Genomic DNA, 19,369 nt, shown 5'->3' with positions numbered 1-19,369 from the left:
GAGTTCAAACCTCGACCACCACAAACAAAAAAAAGTGTTTGTAATCACTGCGTATATTTTTCTTTTAAATAAAACTTTTACAAATTAAATTAATGTACTCTTTTGGGGTTCTTTTGTTATTGAAAAAAAAAAATCCATTTTGCTCTACAAGTTATTTGGTTGGTTAATATTTGGGTGGTGTGGAAGGAACACATGCAAGAATTTTTTTGTAATTTAAAGCTTTTGCTATACTAGCTACTTAAGCATATTAAACTTCATTTTTGATGGTGGTCGAAATTGCATAACTCTCATTATTTTTGCGATTATAACATATATGGTGGATCCTTCAAATAAAAAAACATATGGTGGTTCAACCTGTTAGTCTATCTTGGCTATTTTACTTTGTAATATTTCATTTTTCTTCTTTTTGGTTAGTTATTTAGCGTTATTTGGTTGTAAACACTTTTATTCTCTTTGAAGCACTCCTTGTGCGTCAAAGAGAGGTTTTATCTATTATATCTTTTGGCTGCTTAAAAGAAAAATTTCATTTACTCTTTCATCTTATTTCTTTCACAATTACTTTAATTTTAATTTCTCTATAAAAATATGCAATCTTAGATGAGCTTGTTTAATATTGCTTGACTCAACTTCTCCTTATAAAGAAAATATAAGTTAAAAATAAGTCAGGAAAAACAAACATTTAAATATATTTATTAAAAGTACATAAAAGAAAAAGTTGTTTTTAGTTACAATTGGATTATCCTTTTTAAGAATTTGTGCGACAAGAAGAGTGTTAAAAATCCTAATGAACATAAGAGTATTTTGACATTTATTTGTATAGAGAAATGAGATACAAAACCTGTTTGTTCTTCGCATTTATGAATGGACTTTTTCAGCTCTAATCATTCTATTCTAGCATGGATCATTATACTAAAATTGAATGTGAAATTGGTGGGGAAGATGATGCTTATCATTATTGGGAGTATTCTTAAACATGCATAATTAGTGGCTTTGCTGCTTTTAGGCAGGCATGACGATAAAACGGGATGGAAACAAGTTTTATCTTCCCTGTTCCTATCCTCGAATCTTATATTTACATGTTACTCTATCTATACCCGACGATGATGAGAAATTCAATTTCATCTCCATCCTTGACGGTTCAGGTATCTCCGCCCGTCCCCGTTCCTGGAATGAATAGTTATTTTAAATAAAAAAGAAGTATTTTTTAGCCTCCGAACACAATGGTGTAATGCATTATCCAGCAAAAAAAGAAAATGATGATCGAATGACTATGGTGAGAGAAACCGATGGTGTGAGATGTTGAAATAAAATAGAGAGAACTCAGATAAGTGAAATTCGTCTAACAAACAAAGAAGACTCATGAATGAAATAAATTAGGGTTTGGGTTTCTATTTATATAAAAAATATGATAAAGTGGTTTTCTACATCTATTTATCAATCCCGTGAAATCGACGAAAACCAAAACTCATACCCAAACCCAACCAAAATGGAGAAACACCGTCAAATCAAGTTGGTTTGGGCGGGTGCTTGCAGGTATTGGTATTACTGACATGCCTACTTTTAGGAATTTGTAACTGGCTTGGCAGCGTTACTATGAGTTAGTGCAAAATAGTATACAAGAGTTTACTTGAATTTATATGATTTTGGGATATCCAAGAAGTTTTTTTTTTTTTTTTTGAGGGATGGATATCGAAGAAGTTATATGCCAGCTATGAGATTTTCTGCAAAATCGGGATCAAATTTACTCTTTAATCGGTTTCTATCATGTATTCTATTTTCTGTTTATAGATTTGTTCAAATTTGTGTGACTTGATGCCAATTAAATGAATTGAAGTTTCTGCGACAAGTGATTAAGATATTAACGCTATTTTGATGAAATTTATGTGTAATACATTCATCTTACCTTGACATGTCATTGAGGATGAACTTGATGAAGCAGTAAACAAGATTTAAGAATTTAATATTTTAGCTGGTGAACTTGATGTAGTATTTTGTTACTGCTGTTATTATAAACAACCGCAAATGTTGTAGGAGTGAAACAAAATCTCCAAATTTATACTATCCAATTGTTGATAGTTGAGCTATTCTTGTAAACAACTTGTCCCGCACTTGCTTGTTTCTTGCTTTTCAATCATAATAGCATCAAATTCGATATGTCTTCTTCATTTGAAAAAAATTCAGGAACAAAACTTAGTGTGGCAGCATAGCATAGTGAGAATATATTCCCTCAATTTTGGAGGGCAAAGAGGTATTTCTTTTGGATTTTGTATCATGATCCTGACATGTAAGTGTAACGTGTTTGAGCTCCAATCGTAAGCTCAACAATTTTCGCTGCAACAAATATATTAAGAAAAACATATCAGATATTCAAAGTAGTCTACTAAGCTAAGATGCAGAAATAGGGTAACAAAAGGAAATATATAAATATCAAGCACACCTGTAAGAAATCCTATGACAGGTATAGGTTCCAAAACTTTCTCCGTGCTTTCGAGTTTTCGCCTACAAAATTAGGCAGAGAATTTTTAGTTTCGTATATTTTCCTACTTAGAAGTGGCATATTGCAAAATGTATAGTTTAAAATAAGTGAAAGGTATACAAAATGTGAGAGCAGAATGTTAGATCATCGGTACCTAGTATATTTGCTGAAAAATGGATCTCTCATTAGGTAAAGTACAAATAACATCTTTCTTCGTTTAACCTGAAGCAAAACCATTTCAGCATTAGCTCTTCAAGCTGAGAGCATTGTATGTAGTAAGGCTCAAAGCCTAAAGAAACACAAACCTCGTCTTTTTCTGGAGCAGAAAGATGAATCATTTTCTGATTTTCACCCGCTGCTGTCGTTGTAACAAGTGAGAGAATACTGTTTGATATGCAATCAATAGCCAGTGAAAGGAACCAAGGGGTCCACGATCGAGTACCATATTTCCGAATAAATAAAACATAAATAAGTGGCCTAGTAATAAATAGAACTTCTCCAATTAAAAAGAAAGCTCCACGAAGACCCTTTTTTGATAATATGGTGGAAAGTGTAGGTTTCACTACCCTTGGAGCTGTAACAATGTAGTGGAAAACAAGTATTAGTGGAATTTCGCATGAATTGTAATTTGAGATTAATTCTATACATTGACAGTGTAAAACTTCTTCACACGTGTATCCGATAAAATCATATCATGATATCACTTTGTTATATTTGTTCCTAAAATATCTCTACAACTATCTACATGGTGAGAGGTAATTTAATTAATGCACGCGTAAAAAAGTTTAACTACCTCTGCATACTACTTAAATCCTTGTAAGTATAATCTATTCCATAACAGAATGGTGATAAAAGCATCTTTAGAACGGATTACCAGTGGGCTCCATAATTGCTTGTTGGTGATGAACCCTACGTAACCACACTGGTTCTGACACCATCCTTGCCTTTTCTCCGAATTGGCTTAAAGCAGACAATGCTCTTCCTTCCAGATTCCACGGGTTTGTTCCAGGATTGTAACGCCCTTTCGGGTTTATGGCTGTAGTGTGTTGTGAAGTCGAGCCGTTTGAATGCATCACTTCATTAGATGTCTCGCCTCCGTGTAACAACATTTTATATCCACTCTTTCGAAACAAAGATAACCGAACCAGTACCCTGAGTTAGAGTAACTCAAGATAATAAGATAAAACAGATCGATGACTAGAGATATGTAATGACATCCGAAGGAAAATATGCTAAATCACATTATATTACTTACTTGGTTGCTTCGGTAACAGCAAGGAAATTCCATTTCTTATCATCGCCATAGTAATGTTGTGCCACGACTTCGACTAACGTTTCCAGATCCTTTAATGCAGATAAGCATAATGGATAAGGAAATGAATGAGGCTCAACAGAGCCTGTAATATTTTGGTTAGGAGCACTATCAATTATATGTTCATTGATAGCTGTGACGATTCCGAGAATGGTTGTCACTACATGAAATCATAGATATTTTCAGCAAGGTGCATGTGTCTATAATATCAAAATAATAATAATGAATATACTATAAGACAACCACAGCTTGTTTAGTCTCAAAGACAATGTTGTTAAACTACTAAACTAGAAGAACGTAATATCAGTCGGAAATTCAAAACAGGAATCTATGAAGGCACAATGCTCAGTTAAGTCTTTTCTTTTTCCAAGTTAGCATTTTGAAGATCAATATTAACATATAATTGTTGATAGAAGCTTTTATTTTGCGATAACACAGTCTTATTTTATTTTTCTTCCCATTTTGTGACCAACTGAAACTGAAATCAATTACAACTAATTAACAAAGCACCAGTGGTCTAGTGGTAGAATAGTACCCTGCCACGGTACAGACCCGGGTTCGATTCCCGGCTGGTGCAACCACTGAATGAGCTTGTGGTGTTGGGTAACATGAAAAACTGGATGATAAATATACCTCTGAGCTCCTTCTGTTTTTTTTTAGAGGGGTAACCTTGGCGCAACTGGTAAAGTTGTTGTCATGTGACTGAAAGGTCACGGGTTCAAGTCCTGGAAACAGCCTCTTGTGTAAAACAGGGTAAGGCTGCGTACAATACACCAAATGGTGGGACCCCTTCCCGGACCCTGCATATGCGGGAGCTCTAGTGCACCGGGTTACCCTTTTTTTTATAAAACTTAAGTCATTTGCCACTTGTTTAATTACTTAAATTGAGAGTCTTATAAGTTATACTAATTTTAATTCAAAAGTAGTAGCCAAAAGTTACCAAAAATTCACAAAACCTGCTTCTGGTCCAATCTCTGATTCAGAAAACCGTTCCGGAAGAAGCCATGTCAATCCCTGTCCACATTTTCAATCAACAAATAAGATAACAAGTGGTCTGCAAAAGCTAATATACAACAATGTTTCAACAAAGGCCTTCATAGATTGTTCAAACAGACAATAACAATCACAATCACATCATACTAGTTTAATTTGTTTTAAAATTCAATTTTCAGTTGATATTCAAGTTACAAATCGCTAAATTGTTAGTCTATGAAGGAAATGGAGAAATCTTGATTACCAGCAAGAAAATACAGCATAAGATAGCACTTAATGCAACAATAGCTAAAACTATCAAACAACAAAATTCATAGCAGAATCACAATTTTCCTCTGATTTTGGGTTACTCTAGTGCAGTTATTGAAATTGCAAAACGTAATGACTAGCCACGAGTCACCAACACTTCATATTGAAGTTGCATCTGACACCAACATATATATTCAAGTCACTTTTATTTCTTAACATTATTATATGTATCTACGTGTCAGTCTCATATCAGGTGTTGGGTGTCTATATAAGATGAAAAGTGGTGTACAAATGCTCATATAAAACAATCTTCTAACAGTGTCCTCCATGACATACCACAGACTTGTTTAAACGAACAATAACAAGCACAGAAAACTGGTTGTTTGTTTGTTTTAAGATTCCATTTTCAGTTGATATTCAAATTATAAAAAGCCAAATAATTAGACTTTATGAAGGAAATGGCGGAATCGTGGTTATCGGCAAAAGACCATAATAAGATACCACTTAATGCAACAATAGCTAAAACTATCAAACCACAAAATTCACAGCAGAGTCATCAGTTTCCTCTGATTTTTTGGTTACTCGTGTGCATTTATAGATGTTGCAACAGCCAACAAGTAATTACTAGCTATGAGGCACCAAAACTTCATATTGAAGTTGCACCGGACACCAGCATGATACATTTGTTTACCGGTGTTTTTGGTAAACAATACGGGCTGGTTTTGATTATTACAAGCAGGATCAAACCAGAAATCATAGAACATGTTGTGCATTCGTTTTTATAGGCTAACAATATTCCAGTCACTTCAATTTTCTTAAAATGTGTCAGGTGTCCATATAAGATGAAAAGTGGTGTACAAAAGCTCATATACAACAATCTTTTAGCAATGTAACAATCACAATGACAGAAAACTAGCTGTTTAATTTGTTTTAGAGAAATTTTATTTGTACAACCACTTTTTGACAACTCACTTTCTCATACTCACATTATGTTCCTATTCTCTCTTCCTTTTTCTCTCTCTATTGCTTTTGACCAATAAAGAGAGAAAATGAAAGTTGTCACAAAAGTTTTTTCAATTAGTTGTTCAAATATCACCACTTTGTTTTAAGCTACCATTTTCAGTTGTCCTGCCTATTTTAAACCTCAATATGCATAGCCGGTACCAAGCCCAAATAAAAGGAGAGTTGTGTTAGGCAGTCAACAACACACTTAAAACTTAGTCGAATTTCTATGATATGGATTGTACCATTTTCAGTTGATATTCAAATTACAAAATGCGAAATAGTTAGACTTCATGAAGGAAATAGCAAATTCGTGATTATCAGCGAAAAATCCATCATAACATAGCACTTAATCCAACACTAGCCAAAACCATCAATCAACAAAATCCATAACAGAATCACCATTTTCCTCTAACTCTTGTTTTACCCTTTTGCAACAAGTAATAACTACCTATGTAGCACCAGCACTTTAGTATTAATGTACACAAACAAACCACTGAGCACATTTAATCATTTCTACTTTCTTAAATTACTAATCAATATCAGTGTCTCCGTGTCAGTGGTCGTATTTGGTGTCTGGTGTATATGTCACTGCTTTATAGAATTCAGGTACACCAGCAAAACACTGTACATTTAATCATTTCTACTTTCTTAAATTACTAATTATTAGTAGTGTCTATGTGTCGGTGGTCGTATTTGGTGTCTGTTGTCCGGTGTTCGTGTCAGTTTAATTGTAACAACACAAAAGCATGACCTTTCTTGAAAGTTGAATATGACAGGTAAATTTAAACAACAAAATGATTAAATTGAATTAAACAAAACAATATTATTAATGAAAAACATAAACTTACATTTGCCAAAGACTCCAACGAGTGAACATAATCTTTGTTCTGTCTGACCCATCTCTTATAAGCTTCCATAGCTTCAAAAATTATACAAAAACAAAACACAAAAACAAAATAGACCCAACAAAATCTGAAGGTATTGGAAGAGACCCAGTTGGTCAAGATGCAAACTTTCGATACAATTTGTGTGAATTGAAAATGGGTTTCAATCAGAAAAACATGGAAAACAAAGAACCAACCTAATGAAGGCTCGTGCAATGTTTTGATGAGAGGTGTTTGATATCTAAGTAATGAACGGTTGTGATTCGGTGATGCCTTTTAAGACTCTTTTGGTAGTTAAACTTTTCAGAAATGATAAACGAACACATATTATTTGACACAAATACAACACCAAGGGTATTTGTGACATTTCAACAATAAAACAAGGGTAATTTTGTAAAACACAGTCTACTCTCTTCCTTCTCTTTGCTCTGCGCGTTTTGCCTCTTTTCTCTCTCGTCACTGGCTTGAACACCGACCACCTTGTTCTCTCCTCTCCCGCGACCTGAGTGGCCTCCCCTCCTTCTTCTATTGCAATCTGATTTGTGGTCTGTCTTCTCTCCCCTCACCGTCTGTCTTAGGTCCTCCACCCCATCACCAGATCTACAACTTTCTATGGCGATGGAAGTAGAACTCCGCAGTGCAATGAAAGCCGGTGAAGGATGAACGACGGGTAGGAGTAGAAAGCTGTGTTGGTGGGAAAACGACGTGGTGAGGAGAGAGAGAGAGAGACAGAACACCAGTGAGAAAGAAGGGACACCGCTGAGAGAGAGGAGTGACGTTGGTAAGAGAGACGCCGATGATAAAGGAAAATTCTGCGGTGGACGGTGGCCGGAGATGAGACAGAGTTGCGCAAGGAGAGAGAAAGGTGATAGTACATAGAGAGAAATAGGATAAAAGAAATAAGGGTTAAATATGTTTTTAGTCCCTATAAAATTTTCAACCATTACTTTTGGTCCCTATTTTTAAGTTAATTTTTGTATTTTTAAATGAAATTGTGCATAAATGTTAAGAATATTGTAAAAAAAATTCCCAAAAAAAACTATAATTTTTTAGCAAAAACACAAATTAAATATGAATTTTTAACCTTCAAAAATATAAAAATTCATATTTTGTTAAAAAATTCTAAATTCTTTTGAGAGAAATTCTTATAATATTATAAATTTTTCTGGAAAATTTCATTAAAAAATATTAATTCTATATATGAGTTTACTTTAAAAGAGGGACCATAAGTGAAGATGAAAAAATTTTAAGGGACTAAAAGTTGAAGGAAAATTTTAGAGGGACTAAAACGAAAAGATGGTATATTTATAGGAACTAAAAACATATTTAACCCAAGAAATAAATAAAAAATGGTGTATTTGGGAACCGTGTATATGGTGTCTGTATTGTGTCAGAATATTTGTGTCCAGTTATCATTCCTCTAAACTTTTATGGCATGTAATAAGAATGAGAAATCATATTTACAATACATTTTATTTTTCCTCCTTCTATCTACTATTTTTGTCCCTAAAAAAAGAAAAAAATTATTGTATTAAAAAGTTTCTTAAAAGATGGATGTACTGAAAATACTCTATTTTTAATATTTAAGGGTTGTCAAATGGAGTGACTCGACCAGGTTTAAACTGGAAAAATGGGTGGATGAACAAATATAAATAAGTTGGCTATGGCCGATCTGTTTATTTAATGAACTATCATTTTTATTTTAAAGAAGTCAAACTAATCTATTAAAACCGATAATGGAAGAATCAAAATTAAGATATTGAGAGAGTTACACTCTAAATTCCAAAGAAAACACCATGACACCCACCCAAATGAGTTAATGAGCTACCAAAATTGAATTCGACTAAAATATTAATTTTGAAAGAACATTTTTTTTTTCTCTAAAAATCACTTTTATTTTTTTAATACTTTTCTATATGATTCAATAATATTTAAGATGTTAAACGCAAAGTTTTAATCACTATTTTTAATTTATACATAAATTTTATGTATTTAACCTTATATTTATAGGACCCAAACTTATATTTAACTCTATATTTTATTTTAATTAACACGTACTAAGTTCTCAGGAAAACACCGGACGTTCCACCCAAATGGGTTAATGAGCTACCAAATTGAAATTCGACTAAAATATTTTTTTCTGACTTAAATATTAATGGTCAACAACTCGAGCCATATATTAATGTACACTCACTACCTTTATTTTTAATAAAAATAACACTAACTACCTTTTTTTTCTTCTAAAAATCACTTTTAATTTTTTTAATACTTTATTATTAGATTAAATAATATTTAAAATGTTAAACGCAAACTTTTAATCACTACTTTTAATTTATACATAATTTTTACGTATTTAACCATAATATGCACAATAAATTCAAAGTAAATGTTAAAAGTGATTTAATAAGCAAGATTGTTTAGGAAAAAGATAGGTAGACATCCTTTTTCGTACACCTCTTATGTATACCCTCATGTGTTAGGGGTATTTTAGTAATTTTACATCATATCATCACCCTTTTTTTATCTCTTCTTTCAATGTTTTTGCCACATGTTACAAATGTGTGTGAGTGTAAAAGGGTGTATGCCACCTAAGGTGGTTCATGTATAAGAGTTCGATAGTTTATCACATTAGAAAATCTTTGAATTTCCAATAACAATATGTGATTTCAACGATCACATTCACTTCTAATTCTTAATAAGCAAAACAAATTTAATTAAAAGCTCACTTCGTGTCTTTGCTAAAAAAATTATACTTCTTTTTTTGAAGGAAAAAAAAATTATACTTGATACCATAGAACTCTACTGGTAGACAGTTGGAGCAAGTCTAGCCCTTAAATCCCTTCATAAGGCTTAGGGAAATCTTGATACAAATTAATGAGATCTAAAGAGTTTCCTAGCTATAGAACATTGATAAAATTAGGAAAGATTGAACTTGAAAGATGATTAATTGAAATATGTAACTTTATACAAACAATAAATCCATGTAACTCTCCATTTAAGTTTATAACTCTCCATTTACTCATAAGTTGAATCACATGTTTGTTTTTAGATTATGACTGTTTTTATTTTATCTTCTCATGTGTCCACAAATTGGCCAAATTAATGTTCTTGATTTTTATACAAAAAATGTCATTGACATTTTTTTGTTGCCTTTGTCATATATTGACATTTCTATATTTGCTGATATTGGTTGTGTACGATCAAGAAATTCCTCTACACATTTATATGAACTCATCCTTGAATGCAAAGTAAAATTTATCATGGAATATATTGTGTATCTATCATTTTTATTTCAAGTTAAAGAACTTTTATGTAGGACAATTAAACAAGGCAGCATGATCGAAGACACATGAATTATACGTGAGATTTTGGTCAATTAATTGAATATCATATGCTTCCTTATCTAATCTAATATACTATACAGTATTTTGGTTTTATTTTGAATTGGATGTTTATTTGTTTTTAAAAGGGTTGTATCTCACATTTGCACTGATTCGACAGTCATCAATTTTTGAATGGGAAGTGCGAATTTGCAATGAAGCAATGATCTTATAAGTGATTCTTTGTTATAAATGATTTTACTGAAATTTGTTGATTGTTGTAGGTTCGACGTGATCAAAATGATTTAGATCGATTTAAGCAGCGAAAGGTGTGAATTTGTTGTCATCTTTAACAACTTCATCATCTAAATGGTTTTATGGAGCCTCCAATCACGCTCCAAGTTCGCCGGCGTCTTCGTCGATGCGTAAGAAACCGTAACAGTTTTATCTAGAGGTTGTGCCATTGGATTCTCATAAAACTAAAGAGAATGTAACTGTGACGGTTCGATTTTGGTATTTCAAGTAAGTGATTGTGAATTTTTCGATTGTGTTTTGTGTCATGAACCAACGTTTCAATCAGATTCTGTTTGCTACATGTGCATTTCTAAATATACTTTGGATTTTGCCTTTTGTGCCATGAAATTTCTCTGCATTTTCATCTATTTTGAAAATTTATTGACATTTAATTATATTTGAACATTTGTTGTGTGTGCAGGTTGGCTTACCTCTTCTTAATCTTGGTGTGGAAGATTTCACCAATCACATATTTGAGAGTTCCTCCTTCAAGGTTTAGTTTTTCTACTCCTCATTTCTTCACCCATGTGTTGGACTATGTTTTTCTACTGGTGTGAAATGAAATAATACTTATAGTTCCAAAAATAATTTACCTGCACATCTTTTACTCATTTATATAATAGTTATAGTTATTTTCTTAAAGAAAAAAGACCATGATAGACACATTTTGGTTTAAGATCTTGCCATTGTTGCAAACCAATCATTTATTTTTTATGGTGGCAATCTTTACATTATATATGGATTGTTTCCTTTTCATATTGAAAATTAAGTTTGCTAGCTAAACTTGAATTTGTTGTGCTTTTTTTAAGCAGGAAAATAAGAAAATTGAGGAGAATAAAAGTTAAGGTTATTCTGTTTTTATCAATCTGCTAAAAATTTAAGGTTAACTGAATACTTGGTCTATAGCTGGGCGTTTGTAACTATGTGAGTGTTGTACTACATTCTTGCTTATGTACAAAAGAATCGTTTAGTCAAATTATTTATGGCATTGAAATCCAAGGAAATCTTGGTGGAGCTCGAATAAGAATAGTAGCGAAACCGTCTGCCAAATTTGTTGCTGGAATACTCGCGACTTGGTTTAGTGGAGGTGTTACTGTTCCACTTGCACTCAGCTATCCAGAAGTAGAGTTTCTCTATGTGATGAATAATTAGGTATGCTTTGCAAACACTCACTTTTCTTATATAGCATCTCCTTTCTTTTGTTTGTTTAATGTTTAGCTTGTGAACATTAAGAATTCAGGACTTGGTTTATCTGTAGATTATTTTTTCCTTTGTGAAAAGTATACATGATGTAAATATGCTTCAAAATAAACCTTACCTAAGGAAGAAAAAAGTTGGCTATATGTTGCCAACAAATTAGTTGGACTACAATTATATAAAATTGTTCATAACTCATTGATTAATGTTTAATTTTGAACTAAGCTAAATATAATTGATTATGTGAAGCTAAATGTTTATGCATTCTCTATTATTACAGTTGGAGGGCTTCTTAATGCAACATTTGGGAATATTACTGAGTTGATAGTAGCAATATTTGCTCTTAGCAGCAACCAAATTGCTGTTGTCAAGTATTCTCTTTTAGGTTCCATCCTTTCAAACCACCTTCTTGTGCTTGGAACCTCTCTACTTTGTGGTGGCATTGCAAACCTTGGAGTGGAGCAAAAATATGACAGAGTAAGTCCCTAAAATCCAATTAACACTTCCATTTTAAATCGAGGTATTTAACTAAGTGGTTGATCTCAAGTGGTTAGTGAGTTCAGAAAATCGTTCAAGAGAACCTAACTTATCAAATCCTGAGAACACGGATGTTTCTGCTGAATGCTTGAAATCTCTCAGCGTTCCTACGGTATGTCCATGTTCCTCTCTGAAATATTTTTAGGTAATGTATATGATAGTAGAAAAATGTGTGTGTGCTGGAGAGAAAGTAAGAAATACGGCGTTGTTTGAAGATCCTTCATCTTAGTTACACTAATAGATATTTTTCTTAATTGTTGGAGAAGCAACTCCCATGATTCCTCAAAGATATCAATCACTCTACCTGCATATTTTCAGGAAAAGGGATTGAAGCACAGCAATGATAGTATCCATTTTCATGAAATGAAAATCTCTTCGAAAGATGAGCTTCACGAATAAGATATTCCCCCCAGTCCTCTGATCCGTACTGCTTGAATATGTTTCGTGCTTGTATATTCTTAAGAGCCGGTAGAGTGTACATTAGATATGTTCCATTATATTCCTTATGGAAAGGTTCATTGCCAACTGAAATGTATCTGCAATATTTGTATCATAAATGTAGAGTTAAGATATAATCAACTAAACAATGTCAGTGTAATGATCTTTATAAACGTTTGGCTTTAATCGTAACTACTTCTAAACATAAACAAATTTAGGATACTTAATCCTCAAATTCACAACATGGCCTTATTAGATCGATGTAAAGCTTTTTTGCAGGGTTATTTTTTTATATTCTTTCATGTATATCGAGGGATTTGAAAGCTTTGTTACATTAATCTTCTGTATTTTCATCTGTCATCTAAATTTCATTCTTTAGTTTAGGAGGTCTCCTTTAGTTCTCATCTTTTGTAATTCTTCCTTTTCACCTTAACAAATACGAGTACGATTGATTAAATAATCCCAATAAATAGAGGCTATTTCATACAAGTTTATTGGGAGTGATAAAGCATTAAAGGAAAAGCAAGATCGGCTTATTTACAACATTCATGATCTGAAAAGTAAATAATCTATCCTATGGATAGTGGATACTACACACCAGAGATCATTATGAAATTATTAGGAATATAAAATAACATTGAAGTCCTCATCAAATTAACTAGGTTGAATGAAAGAGCTTTACTCATTTATGACCAAACTCAAAAGAGGTATAAATGTCCTTTGATTACTGCGGAGAGAGCAAGTTATAAAAAGTATTTGGGTGGACAATGGTTCAACTTTTACCGAGAACGTGTGTTAGAGATAGGTGGTAAACTAATTTTTGGTCTTGAACAACCATCTAAAAACATCCACGCTCAAGTTGTTCCCAAATAGAACTTCGTTGGTTCATTTTGTGTGATGTAAATATTGGTGTTAATTCCTTTTTGGTAACTCGGTGACAACATCACTCGCTTTTATTTGGCTAATATGTAATCGTAATTTGCACATTATTGGTTCCAATTAGTTTCATCTTAATTATTATGATGTTTTCCTAGTATTATGAACAAAACATATGTTGTTTTCATGAATCAAGACTTGGAAAGGCTTTCATAAATATTTGGATAAATATTTCTAATGTTTGTGCAATATTCATTAATTTGCTTATTTTCATCTTGAAATAATTTTTTTACAAGATACGTTATTTAACCCATGCGAAGCACGGGTTTGTAACTAGTTAGATGCAAAATCTAACCTAACTATTGAGTGCCAATAATAATTAAAAACATTATTAATAATATTTCTTATATCTTTTTCTGGTGCAAGAAACCATTCTTTTCCATTTAGTAGGCCTCATGACATTGACACTTGTAGCTAATACATCTGCGAATCATACCAAACTCACACATACTTTCTGGACAATCAAAGTCGTTTTGACAGGAAATTTTTTCTGTGATTGCAATAAGAAGATATTACTGTTAGTAATTAAAAGGGATAAAATATTGTGAAAGATGTAATGAAGAAAAGTTTAAAAGAATTAAAAGAATGGCATACCATAACCGTTTGTTGAAACAATAAATAATGAGAGAAAAAGGATCATAACATAAACAAACTTCATAATAATTTTTTTTTTTATTTGATCACTTAATAATGTATAAAGCTAAGCTTTCTTTACACCATTTAAATTATTTCTAACACTTATAGAATTGTAAAAAAATTACTTTCTAAATTAAAATAATTATTAAATGTCTTTTGAACTACATCAAAAGTGTTGTGATTACCTCTTTAACACACTTAGTAAATAGCAGTAATTTTTTTTTCCTATTATAATAAAAAACTTGTTTAACCTTTCATGATAAAATAACATGCGGTTTGGTTTGGTTTGGTTCGGTTGAGTTTAAAAATAAAATCCGAACCAAACAAATGCGGTTTGGATTGGATTGGTTTGTGTGGTTTTTATCGAGACAATTCAATTTTTTTTTTTTCAACATCAAAATCAAGTTAAAAAACTAAAACACATCATATCTCCAACGATATTTCCGATAGTGTTTTAAATTTCATCTAACAATATTTCCAACAACATAATCCAAATTAAAAACGTGTGCAAAAAATAATATTATTCTGTGAGGAATGCAAATATTAAGATTTTGTCATTCACTAAAAAGTTTAAGTAACACAAAAATATTTTAGAAATAAAAAGTAAATAAGAAACTTAATACGAGAAAAAATATGTCATTTTATAGAAGTTTCATTGAGTTTCTATGAGTATTGATTTATGTGACATATGTTTAATTAATGTTTTTCCTATGTTGTGGTTTGGTTTGGTTTGGTTCGGTTGGTAAAATAGAAACCGCAAACTGAACCAAACCATGCGGTTGAGTAAGAAAACGATCCGAATACATCCGAACCAAATGCGGTTTTTTGCGGTTTCGGTTTGGATTGGTTCGGTTTGCGGTTTTTCAATTGGATTGATTCGGTTTTGAACACCCCTTGTTGCCTTAGTGGCTGAATTATATTTTGCATTCGCCTAAGTGGCTAGAATATATATTTTTTGAAATAATTATCATGACATGGCATATGCATAGCATGTGTGGCTTGTTCCATAATCATGATATTTGCATAGCCTGTGTGGCTCGTTCTTAGCCTGCGTGGCTCGTTTTTTTGCCTATGTGACGTGTTTATATCCGGATCATGTAGTGATTAAGAGCATGCATCTCATTTAAGTTCTTTTCTTAAAATATGACTTGAGTGTATTTTTATTTCTTTTTGATCGAGAAGATTTTATACTATCTATTTTAGAGCATTGTTTCTTGTGCTTTGAGTATGAACCAATTTGGATAAGGAAATTGACCCTTACATTAGAGTAGTGATATTTGTACACCTCTTTCTATACAACTTCCATGATAACTTTGTTTTTCTCTATGTTGATTGGTCAAAATCAATATATATATATATATATATATATATATATATATATATATATATATATATATATATATATATAGAGAGAGAGAGAGAGAGAGAGAGAGAGAGAAAGTAGAGATAGAACAAGAATATAATGTGAGTATGAGAGAGAAAGTTGTCAAAAAGTTGTTAAAAATTGGTTGTACAAATATCATTTCTCCTTACATTAATGTAATATTGTAGCTACCAAAGATGAAATATGAAGCTTGATGTGTGATGAAACGCTTACGGAGAAAATTGGGGTTTTCAATGAAAAGGAAGACTGGTTTTCATTAATTTCTAATCGTAACTTTTATAATATTTTTAAATCTATTGTTTTTCCGTTAGGAAATAATTAATCATAAAAAGAATAATTTTCTATTAATTTATTCCATTAGTTTCGCTCAATTTTTTTTAAAGAAGTGAATAAAGAAGTGAATATTTTTAATGTCTTGGATGAAAATTCCGAGGCGTTACACAAAGCATCTCTTGTTCAATGTGAGACTGTTAAACAATATTGTTGGACAATGTAATAAAGATGTTGTTTCATCAAGAAACTTTCACGGATAGCATAGAAATAGTGTATCCTCTGGATACTTTCAATTAGAGCTTGGTGTATTATTGTGTATCAAGAAACTTTCACGGATAATCAAGCTTGGTTTTTCTCCAATGGACTTATTTTTTTAGTTCATATGAAGTAAAAATATCAGTCGAGAGAATGAAGGTGGGTGAAAAACACAAGAAATAGGGATTTAAATTAATTTGTGTTTTAGGATTTGAAAAGTTTTTATTTGAACAATCATTTCGTTTAAGGTAGCTCTTTATTTGTGTTTTAGATTAAGAAATATGAGATTTTTTGTGTCCCATATTTATAGAGAAGGTAATGCTTATGCAAATGGCCTTGCAAACCTAGGTCTTACTTTGCCTTCCTCTGAATTATTTTGGTCAGATATTATCTTTAATTTCATTAGGGGAGAGTATATTAGGAATGGGTTGGCAATGTCCAAATTCAAATTTAACACCTTTTAAAAAGGTTTTGGTATAATCCCCCTTTTCTTTTTTTTTTACTCTTCTTTGGTTATCTATTGAATGATGCTCTTTGCATCAGTTTATAAAAAATAAAAAAAAGTTTGAACATAATAGTTCTTTATCAAAATAATCAGAGAAAAAGATAGAGAAAAATAATCAACAATGATTTATACTTGTTTACTATCAACTTGATACTAGTCCAGTCCAACTATGATGACCAACTTTCCATTTTCCTAACCATGGTGATCTTTGCCTTGGTAGAAACATTTCAAAGGTTCAGTTTATATCAGTGTGATACAACGCCATCGTTTAGTTTTACCAGTCTACAATTTACAAACTCCTATATCAATTCAAGATTCACATGTTGATAGAAAACTTCAGAAAGTGTACCAAATTGTTCATAATTAATAAAGTGATAAGTAAGATTGTGTCCACATGAATTGTCATTTCAACTCGGCAACTAGCATTAATTATTATAACATAAATAAAAACGAATAAAAAAATAAAGACGGTAAATTAGGGGTTTTTTTGGAAGTTTGATTTGATTGTGCAAAGCAACAGTAAGCTAGTAACTTGATGTGATTGCAGAATGTTATTGGCGGTTAGGATTCTTCTAACTCCCTCTATTTATTTGTTGGATTTAAAATACAAATTGTCATTTAGTTATACGACAAGTGTTATATTTAAGCTATGAGTTCATGGGGGCAGTATGTCCCTCCCAATGTAAAAGTTTCACTTGCTAATCATTCTAAGGTTATATGCAACACAAAAGGGTTCAGGGTCGTCAATCCCACAGGGTTCAGTAGGCAAACATTCAAAATATTATAGTGGGCTCTTACTCTCTTAGAGGTAATTGAAACATAAAAGAATTAAAATTTCTAAATTGTCATTTAAAGGGTCCAGATTCGTCTATGAATTTTAGAAGTTCATAACATATTCTCTATTACCTTAGTAGTTCTACAAACAGACATCACCATCTCTTCTAGCTTACCAAAAGGAGAAGAATAAAATTAATATGCAATGTTCTGAAAAGAGTGTTTGCTCTATTTCTATGTTTATACATGAGCCATAGGTATGCCACACTCCCTAAGTTAATGAAAGCATTAAGACTTTTGCATAAGAAAAGTCAATAGAAATTATAGCATAATTGAATGAAATAATTGATTTAAAAAGATCCAACAATAAAATAGAGGTTTATCTTAGAATCCTACCTAATTAGGATTAAGTTACTCATGGTAACTAAAGATAAAATTACAAAAGAATAAAGCGTACCCTAGAGACTAAGGATGAAGAGAGAGACTCCTTTCTTGAAGCTCCTAGTACGGACCCTCCTTTTGAACCGATTCGTTGTGAATGAATAATTGAAAACTAGAGGATTTGTAATTATAGGTTAATTTTCAAATGGATTTGGGCTAGAAAAATGGGCTTTTCCCAAAATCTCGTAGAGAAAAATAGCAAAAAGCAGTCTTTTTCTTGGACATGCACGCGCCTCATGCGTGGGATCGCATGCTTCGTGCCCAGTGCAATTTTTTTTACTGGTTCGCACATCCGAGGCACGCTAGTGATGTCCTTCATTGTACTTTCTTCTTTCTCTTGGCCTTTTTTTTATTGTTTTCTTCCTTAAAACTTGTCTTGTGGCTTGGAATATAATTTCTCCATTTTGTAATGTCTTCAGATGACTCTTGAATCATCATCCATTGTCTTCCTAAATTCTCAAGAGTTGCTTTGTTTTGCTGATTTGCATGATTTTGCAGTCAATTACATCAAAAACACCTATGACCATTGCGAAATAATAGCATGATTTGCATGATTGGTTTGATTGTGGATTCTCTAAGAACTGGATGGTTTTCAAAAGCTAGAATTACACGACTCGAAAAGAAAACATTACAAAATGTTTCACAAACCATAAGCAATTGTTTCAAATCTCCTCTAAATTGGATCAACACTTCATTATAATGACTAAAAAATATGTTGAAAATAATGTAAGATGACACATCATCACACGTACTCCTTGATTGGTTAACTCTCACTTTGAGAGGATACAATATATATGGTCCTAAATATTTGTTCTTGGATTTTACAATTGATTTGATTTTAGAGTAGTGTTATTTGAACATCTATTTGCTTGACAACCAAATAGACAACCATGTTTTTACAAAGAAAAGTATGCATTGGCACAAAAATGAAAGTAATAGAGAGAGAAAGTAAAAATATAATATGAATATGAGAGAAAAAGTTATTACAAAAGTTATTATAAAATGGTTGTACAAATATCATTTCTCTTAATTTTAAATTAAGAGAACTAGCCTTTTTCTTTTAAGTGTGGTGTTTGTGAACACTCACATTGGCTGTTCAATGTTACATCAAATAATGAAGTGTTTTACTAGCTAGTGCAGACGTCAACACAGTATAATAACAACAACAATAACAACAAAATTCTATTTATATAGTGACGAGAATACTATTACAACTATCCTTAATTATAGGACCTTTTTAAAAAAAACATAGGAATTAAAAAAGTTGATTGTTGAGTTAATTTTGTTGACAATTGTTATTGTTTTACATAGAGTATTTATTATATATTGCAGAAAAATATGAAAAATAAATAGGAATATAGTAGTAAAGAAATAATTAATATACATTAAAATTTGAAAAAGATCTTATAAAAAAAGACAAAGAAAAAACACAGACAGGTCCTATAATTAAAGACGGATGT

General features: G+C 31.8%; 1 protein-coding gene, 1 long non-coding RNA gene and 1 other non-coding gene across 3 annotated transcripts; 1 reads left to right on the top strand and 2 right to left on the bottom strand.

The window, feature by feature from the left end:
- Positions 1 to 1,927: 1,927 nt before the first annotated feature.
- On the bottom strand, positions 1,928 to 7,799 carry LOC25500979 (peroxisome biogenesis protein 16). Its single transcript, XM_024773741.2, has 8 exons — positions 6,884 to 7,799; positions 4,745 to 4,802; positions 3,732 to 3,948; positions 3,351 to 3,628; positions 2,782 to 3,050; positions 2,631 to 2,698; positions 2,438 to 2,499; positions 1,928 to 2,331 (listed from the first exon to the last, which is right to left on the bottom strand). The coding sequence occupies exons 1-8, from the start codon at positions 6,950 to 6,952 to the stop codon at positions 2,270 to 2,272; spliced, it is 1,083 nt and encodes a 360-aa protein (XP_024629509.1). The 5' UTR covers positions 6,953 to 7,799; the 3' UTR covers positions 1,928 to 2,269.
- Positions 4,295 to 4,365, top strand: TRNAG-GCC (transfer RNA glycine (anticodon GCC)). The gene has a single exon. It is a non-coding gene; the product is annotated as a tRNA-Gly (tRNA).
- Positions 7,800 to 13,789: 5,990 nt separating the features above from the next.
- On the bottom strand, positions 13,790 to 14,393 carry LOC25500977 (uncharacterized). The gene is made up of 2 exons (XR_003007749.2): positions 14,236 to 14,393; positions 13,790 to 14,131 (listed from the first exon to the last, which is right to left on the bottom strand). It is a non-coding gene; the product is annotated as an uncharacterized lncRNA (long non-coding RNA).
- Positions 14,394 to 19,369: the final 4,976 nt, after the last annotated feature.

This window comes from Medicago truncatula, chromosome 8 (assembly GCF_003473485.1).
Source record: "Medicago truncatula cultivar Jemalong A17 chromosome 8, MtrunA17r5.0-ANR, whole genome shotgun sequence".
Classification (NCBI taxonomy): Eukaryota; Viridiplantae; Streptophyta; class Magnoliopsida; order Fabales; family Fabaceae; genus Medicago; species Medicago truncatula.
The sequence above is the reverse complement of the archived record's forward strand: the minus strand, read 5'-3'. Positions and strand labels throughout refer to the sequence as shown.